At 41.6% G+C, this 8379-nt stretch overlaps 1 protein-coding gene across 1 annotated transcript; it reads right to left on the bottom strand.

Moving 5' to 3' along the window:
* Window positions 1–241: 241 nt before the first annotated feature.
* On the bottom strand, window positions 242–4862 carry smfn (small fragment nuclease). Its single transcript, XM_026943679.3, has 7 exons — window positions 4561–4862; window positions 2881–2964; window positions 2549–2626; window positions 2323–2434; window positions 1989–2097; window positions 1562–1615; window positions 242–740 (listed from the first exon to the last, which is right to left on the bottom strand). Exons 1-7 carry the CDS (start codon window positions 4828–4830, stop codon window positions 614–616), a joined length of 834 nt encoding a protein of 277 aa, XP_026799480.1. The 5' UTR covers window positions 4831–4862; the 3' UTR covers window positions 242–613.
* Window positions 4863–8379: the final 3517 nt, after the last annotated feature.

The following is an 8379-nucleotide window of genomic DNA, read 5'->3' on the forward strand; positions in this document are numbered from 1 at the left end:
ATTTAATTGAATAACTTAAGCAATAGACAGGCAAAGATCCGTGACTCTGGACAGTTTTTTGGGAAAAAAACAGCAAGGAGCCATTTGGGAGTCAGAAGAATCGGTTCTTACAGGTGAATTGAACCGATTCCAGACTCACTGAAAAGAGGCGGAATGTCCTTTACGATTCTGAATGTGAGTTGTGTTTCTATACTGCCACCTGCTGTACAACTCTGAGTACCACCATCACAAAAACAACCAGTACATGCAGGAATTTATTTAAAAAGAAAAAAAAGCGTAGGACAACAATGAAGAGAGAAGGATCAGTGTTCACATTTTGTATTTGTGCTCCAGCAAACAGCAACATCACAGAAAGATGAACAAATTCAAAACACTTCAAGAACAAACCCCTAAAGAAATTCCACTCCTAACTTTAGTAGTAATAAGATGAGAACTAAAAGAACGCATGGAACTAGTTGCGTATCAGGTGATAAAATAAGAAATACGGAACTGCGCACAGACACAGTCTCACACTCGTACACACTCTTTCATACTCACACACACTCTCACAGGCTCAGGGTTATACATGCTGTGCAAAGTTAAGATCACTCTCCAAAGCCAGAGCAGGTGTGTTTTATGCTGTGTGTTTGCTCTCTCCGTTTTCAACAATCTTCCTCTTCTTCTCTTCTCCTTCAGTTTTGAAGACAGTCGCTCTGTAAAACTTGAGCTCTTTGATGCTCTCTTGAATGTCATCCAGCGCTCTGGAAAGACCGAAAGAGCAGCAGTTACAAACCGCACTCAGGAAGTGTCTCAAATCAACATCTGTAGTGCACTAGCAAAGCTTCAGGGTGAGTGTAGAGCACTATTAATAACAATGTGCTCAGAGGTGAGGGGCGAACAGAACCAGCTGGGATCTGAGATGTTTACAAATGGCTGACACCACAAGCAAAAAGTTTAAAGCAGTAATTTTAGGTTGTAAAATGGGTGTGGCCTTCGTGTCTCAGTCCTAGTAAAGGGGAAGTGACCCTTGGTCACTATGGAGGTGTGGCCACGCCTCCTCCATAGTGACTGAGACTCATAGGCCACACCTCCTTCATAGTGACTGAGACTCAAAGGCCACGCCTCCTTCATAGTGACTGAGACTCAAAGCCCACGCCTCCTTCATAGGTGTTGCCTTTGTGTCCATGCTAGTAAAGGAGGCATGGTCTCTGTGTCTCAATACAAGTGAAGGAGGCGTGGCCCCAATGTGTGGATGCTAGTGAAGGAGGCGTGGCCTCTGTGTGTCAGAGCTTGTGAAGAAGGTATGGTCTTTGTGTCTCAGTCATAACTGCGCCTGTCAGTCCAAGTAAAGAAGGTGTGGCCTTTGTCTCTATGCTAGTAAAGGAGGTTTGACCTTTATGTCTCAGTGAAAGAGGCGTGGCCTCTGTGTCTGTCAGTCCCACTAAAGGAGGTGTGGCCTTTTTTCAGTCCCAAAGTAGGAGACGTGGCAGAACAGCTCTAAATCACATGGTATTAACTTATTGGCTGATTTACGTCACATTATTACTGACGTGTGGAGAACTGCTGTCTTTTAAACACTGACCTGTGTGAAGCTTTCTTCTGAGGCGCATGCTTGTACTCGTCCGGAAACCAGCGTCTGAGGGATGAAAAGGAGAAAAGCAACACACTTTTACTATAGAGTCACAGGATAATCTTTTACAAATACACTGCAGTATTCAACACAAATTCAAACCTCCGGACAGGCAGTGTTTATGACAGCTGTGTGTGTGTGTGTGTGTGTGTGTGTGTGTGTGTGTGTGTCCCAATAAAAAGCATTGCTATTATTCACTGCTCACACCACTGCTCAACTACAACACTCCTGATGGATACAGGGCTTATTCATCAGCATGTGTGGAAACCACGGGTCACTAAAGTTCATGTAGAAAAGCAGCACTGGTCGCTGTGTAATCACACACACACACACACACACACACACACACACACACACACACACACACACACACACTCACCTGCAGAGCTCCTTGACTGTGCTCACGTCGATGATGCGATAGTGGAGATGACGCATGAACTGGGGCATGTACTTGTCCAGAAACTTCTTATCAGCATGCACTGAGTTTCCTTGGAACACACACACACACACACACACAAACACACACACAAACACACACACAAACACACACACAAACACACACACACACACACACATTAAATGACTAAACAGTCACAAACACCTAAAAAACAGAATGGTAAAAGAGCTATATTCCTTTTTTTCCTGAAATGATTGTGTGATGATGAACATGAAGACTGTGTGTGTGTGTGTGTGTGTGTGTGTGTGTGTGTTACCCGCGAGAGGACACTGGCCCGGAGGTGTGTGCTGTCTGACGAAGGACAGGACCTCGTACTCGGCCTGCTGGAGTGAGATCTTACTGTCCCGCACCGCCTGTGTCAACCCTGACTGAGCACACCAAACAGCAGCGCATCGTGACACACACACACACACACACACACACACCCTGAACACGAAATACACGTCTGATCACGTGTGGATAATCATGAACTCGTCACGTACCTTCCCATGATGCTCCTTGCACCAATCCGACATGCCGTCGAGCAGCTCGTCCGGCTGATTGATGATCAGATTAGGTCCCTAAAACAATAAATACCGAGCACATCATGCAGTCCTACTACCTGCCTGAAGAAACAGGTTGAATTGGAACACGCCCCAGTGTCGAACCTCTACACTGAGCTGTTTAGCACTCCTTTCGAGTTTGCCCACACCCCGGTGCACTCTCTGTAGCAGTCTTAATGTATGTTAAACCACACTAATGGGAGTTGTTTTACACGTTACATCACTAACATACGACTCTGTGGCTGATCTGCATCACAGTTCTTCGTTCTTACCTCAGCGATGATGTTGAGGTCCGAGTCTGTGATGATGCATGCCATTTCAATAATCTCGTCCTTTTCTATATCCAGTCCTGTCATCTGAAATAAAGGCAAACGGATTACAGATTTCATTTGTAAATGATTCGTTATAAAGGCTCTAAGACTCTGAATTGTCCCTGGAACGTCACACACACACACACACACAGATGTGAGCATTTTAGACTGATGTTCCGCTCATGCAGATCATCACACAGTTTATAAACCTAGATGTACATAATGATGGACTTGCTCACAGGTTAACTCTTATAGCCAGCATTTTTAATGAACAATCATCAAAGTGAGTTTGCTAGTTACAGGTCAACACAGTGAGGATAAAATTGGGAAAATAAACTGGAAAGCAAAAACACTGATATTAATGTAAGAGCACGCTATTCTGTGTTCTTCAGCATTCCCTGTGCTTCGCTGTTCAGTGTTTTTCGGTGTTCCCTGCACTTCCCTATACTATGCTCTTCTTTGCTATTCCCTGAACTACCCTATTCCATGCATTTCACTATTTTCTGCTCTTCAGCATTCCCAGCATTTCATATTCCCTGCATTTTGCTATTTTCTGCACTTCAGTATTCCCTGCATTTCGAATTCCCTGCTCTTCAGTATTCCCTGCCTTTCATATTACGTTCTCTTTGGCATTCCCTGCAATTCATATTCCCTGCTCTTCGATATTCCATGCTCATCAGTGTTTCCTGCACTTCGTATTCCGTGCTCTTCTCTGTTCCATGCACTTGGGTAAATCCTGCGTTTCGCTATTCCATGCACTTCAGCATTCCCCGCATTTCATATTCCCCGCTCTTCAGCATTCCCTGCTCTTCAGCATTCCCTGCCTTTCATACTCTGTTCTCTTCGGCATTCCCTGCAATTCATATTCCCTGTGCTTCAATATTCCATGTTCAGTGGTGTTCCATGCACTTTTCCTACACTTAGCTATTCCATTCTCAGCGCACTTCTCTGCACTTCATATTCCGTGCTCTTCTGCGTTCCCTACACTTCACCGTTTCCTTCATTTCATATTCCGCACTCTTCGGTGTTCCCTGCAGTTTGCCATTCAGTGCTTTTCGGTGTCCTGTGCTCTTTGTTACTCCGTGATCTTTAGTGTTCACTGCACTTTGCTATTCCGTGATCTTCAGTGTACCTGACGTTTACCTGCTAATCAAAAAGTAGTTACAACAGAAAAATGAATTTACTCTTGTATTAAACATGCACTGGTGTGACAGTTAATAATTCCTTTCTCCACAGACCTTGTGCCTTTCTCTAAAATCTCAGTAAATAGTCACAGAAGCCCTAAATGGAGTGAAAACACAGGGAGGGAAAGATTTTGGCCTGGAATGATTAAGCATTCCCATCAGCATGCAAGCTGACTTCTCCAGCAAGTCCGGATGTCAGGAAACAGAAAGAGTCTTACACAGAAAACACAATTACAGTGCAAACAAATATTAAGATGCAGTTTCCCTAAACACTGTCCCAGAGATGCAGAGTACTGAATACTGACACCACATACTGATAAGAGGGAAAAGATGGAATAGACCCTGAAAGAGAACACATGGAAAACAGTAATATTACATGATAATGCATTAGTCATGCTTAGAAATCAGTCCAAGTCCACATACAGAGAATTATTGATTCTAAAAGTGATTTATTTACCTCTAAATCCACCCACACCATCCTCTGGCTCATAGTTTCAGCAGATGATGATGATGATGATGAGGATGATGTGGAGAAAGAAGCTGACATTTCCGCTGGATTTTGCAGCAGGAGGTTACAGAAGAAAGCTCTGGCTGTATGATGATGAATTAATGAGTAAACCGTTAATTCTGGCTGCTGGAGTTTAGTCCTGAAACATAAACCAGCAGCCACGCGAGTGTAGGCAGAAACCCGGCGTGTACACGATGCAATTCTCATCAGCGCCGCCATTCGGGCCAACTTCCGATCTGAAGTGTCGTAAAAAAAAAAAAATTCGGTTTTCGGCAGGTCTTCTGGGATTTGTAGTTCAGCGGTAATTTTGTAGTTCAATCTTCTCTTTGCCTTTCTTTTTTACTTTCGTTTTAAAAATCGCGTCTTGATGTTTCTGGTTTAGTTCGACGTTTTAAACTTTATTTACGCTTATCAGCGTGGCAAAATGGAAATGCTGTCACTTCCAAAATTATTGGCACCCTTAGTGAAAATGCAAATAAATAACTAATGTAAAATAAATCATAATCATAAAGAGTGATATTTTCACCTTGATTATATAGGGTGTAATTTTATCTATCTATCTATCTATCTATCTATCTATCTATCTATCTATCCACTTTGTAAATGAAAATACTGTTATTTAGTAATACGAATAGTTTTAATTATAATAATCAGAATACTACTACTACTACTAATAATAATAATAATTAAAAAAAGAAGAAGAAGAAAGAAAGAAAATTAGGTCATTTATTCAGTTATTCGGTGTGTTTAATTTTTTTTTTTATTATTATTATTTTATCTGATGGTTATTTTTGCCCATTCTCTTGAGAGGTGCCAATACTTATTTCATGCTTCATATTATTTCATACTTTTTTTAATTCGAGAAAATTTATACTACACAAAACACTTAATACTTTAAATCTATAAACTTTCTCCAAGTTTGTTGTGCTGTGCTTCTGTTTATGGCCACAAGATGTCGCTAGATCATTACTAATCATCATCACCATCATCATCATCATCATCATCATCAACCACTCAGCATTTATTATACCTCCCTCATATCCTAAACATGCAACATCACAGACAAGAGGTCACTTTTAATCCAAATATTATCCAAGATGTATTATTATTTACATGATAAAGAAAATGCTGTCAAAACTGGAACACTGAGCTTGAAATAAAAAAAAACAACCTTTTCTGCAGCAGTGTGTCATGTTCAGCTCACTGATGAACACATCTGAATCCTCAAAATGAACCGATTCACACACACTGAAGAGTCTCTGTCTGGCTCAGAAGCAAATCCAGCAGCCAGAAGTCCATTAGAGCCAACAGCTGGATGAGGAGTTTATTGGACAGCTGTAATGGGGAGACATTAAATTAGTCTCAGTCTACTGGACAAAACAAACAGCACTAATTACGGGTGAATGAATAGACTGGATTGATCTGGATATCCCAAAGCATGGACGGGGTAAATACCTTTGCTGGGTGTGTGTTTGAAAAGAAAAATTATATTTTTTATATATATATAATTTAAAATAAGTGAATAAAATAAGCAACACTTAAAATAAGTGATTTAATAAAACCCTAACTTGATATAAGATAATGTTAACATTGTCAGCATTATGACTCTATGAGAGTTTCTGTGTGTGTGTGTGTGTGTGTGTGTGTGGCAATAATGTTGCCATTTTTAAAGTTAAATATATTTATTTTATATTTATTTCAATTATATTGAAAAGCACATATGATCATAATCTGGGCTTAAAACTGGATTTCTCTGCTGAGTTAGCATTAACCTTTACCAGATCAAAGCTTTTTAGAAATGAAATGAAACAGTATTTGAAACAGTAAATAAGCGTCTGTCAGTGTTTCTTCTAAATGTCTCAGAATTTTGACATTGTGAATTTAACGTAGCTCTTGTTGAATGTGTAGCGTTAATTATGGTACATTAGCGTTCTGCTAATCAGTGTTCTGAAAAGCAAGATGGTGGCGCACATGGATGAAGCGTCTCCTTGATTCTTGAACCTTGCTAGCTGGAATGTCAAAACTTTGCTGCCCCATGTCTGCAAAAAATAAAGAAAAAAAGTGACGAGGACTGGCACCTTAAACGAACTGCTCATGAACGATGATTATTGAGATTCTATATTAATTACAGCTGAATACATATTAATTTAGCTTTAACAGTGTTATGATTATGTTATGGTCATGTTACACAAACCTCCATTCGCTTGTCTTTTAGAGAAAAGAAGTAAATGGATTCGAGTTCTGTTCTCGCTGTAATCTCAGCAATAGCGGCTAGCCAAATCAATCTCAGCTGTTCGACTGTGTTTGTTAGAGACTTGGTCTTTGCTTTCAGAGGCAGTCCTGCTAGTCGGCGTTATCTCCAGACACTCGCTCGCTCACACCGTTCACGCTACACGACGAGTGCTTATCAGATCTGCCTTGGCCTCTGAGGTCGCTGTGGAAATAATGTCTAGATTTTAGCTCTTCTGTCCGAATTGGCGGGGAACGTCATATTTCAGATAAGACATGAATGAATTCCAGGCTTGAGGTAATCTCAGTGATACAGGCCAAGTCCCTTTTTCTCACGGTCAAACATGGCAGGAGGAAATGAACAGCAGCCGAGTGAAAACATGGACGAGTAAATTGCAATTCATACAGTTTAGCTGAATAGTAACAAATTTATTCTTGTAATAAACTTTTATAAACTTCCTTACTGCTGAAGTGTTTCTCTTTGACATTGAGGAGATTTAATAGTGATTCTCAGCTGTGTTTTTAGCTTTGAGACCAGTTTGTTTTATAGGACTAGCCCTTGGTTGCACACACCTGCACAGAATTGCTGCCTTGAAGCTTCTGCAAGGATGGTGATGGTATCTTCAAGGTTAGCAAGTGAGCACACTCCTTCCTCAATGTTTCGCTGATGAGTCCATGACATTTCCAAAGGGTTGAGCAGTGAGGATTGGTGTTTTGATGCCTGGGGTTCAGAAGAGAGCCTTCCTCTTCATCCAGAGCCACTGTCTGCTCATCTAAGTGGCGTCAGAGAGAGGGGTTTAATGGCTTGATAATGAGCCTGGCCTCATACTCCTGACTCTTTTCATTTTCACACGTGGCTGTTTGTGCTGAGGGTTTGGCACACTTGGTGAAGTGAAGTGAAAGCTGTATTCGATCTCAGGAGAGTTCCAGAGAACCTAATGCGGGTCCTCTTGAAAATCTGGGATTCGCCCAAAATCAAACTGCAGGGCGGTCCACAACAGGCTTTGATGGCTTGATGATGGGCCTAGCCTTGCACTTCTTACTCATGTAGGTCATTTTCACACTTGGCTGTTGGCACCGAGAGTTTGGTATGGTTGGAAGAGGTCCAGGGAACCAATCCCTGGTTCTCTTGAAAATCTGGGATTTGTGAAAACTGAAACATAGCCCAGTCTGCATCCTGTGTGAAAGCTTTCCACTCTCGACACCAAAAAGTTGGCTACAAATCCTCAACCTATATTTGATGGATTCTGACTCTCCAGCCAGGTCGTTGTGCGTCCACTGCAAACTCAGCAAACCTCTTGCCTTGTCCACAGCATCCTCCAGGATAAACTGTAAAGAGGACTACAGAACAAGGTCTAGCCTGAGGTTTTTTGAAGCAATCTCAGCTGGGAAACAGAGCTTCTGGTCCAGGTCAGCCAGCAACTTCTAGTTCTGGACCTTGTCTCTTTTGTAGCTGTAAGGAGCTTGGAATGATTCTAGCCATCACTGAGGTGGGTTACAGGAAACAGCGGTAGGTAGTACATTGTCGTTCATCAAAAG

Source organism: Pangasianodon hypophthalmus, chromosome 17 (genome assembly GCF_027358585.1).
Source record: "Pangasianodon hypophthalmus isolate fPanHyp1 chromosome 17, fPanHyp1.pri, whole genome shotgun sequence".
Classification (NCBI taxonomy): Eukaryota; Metazoa; Chordata; class Actinopteri; order Siluriformes; family Pangasiidae; genus Pangasianodon; species Pangasianodon hypophthalmus.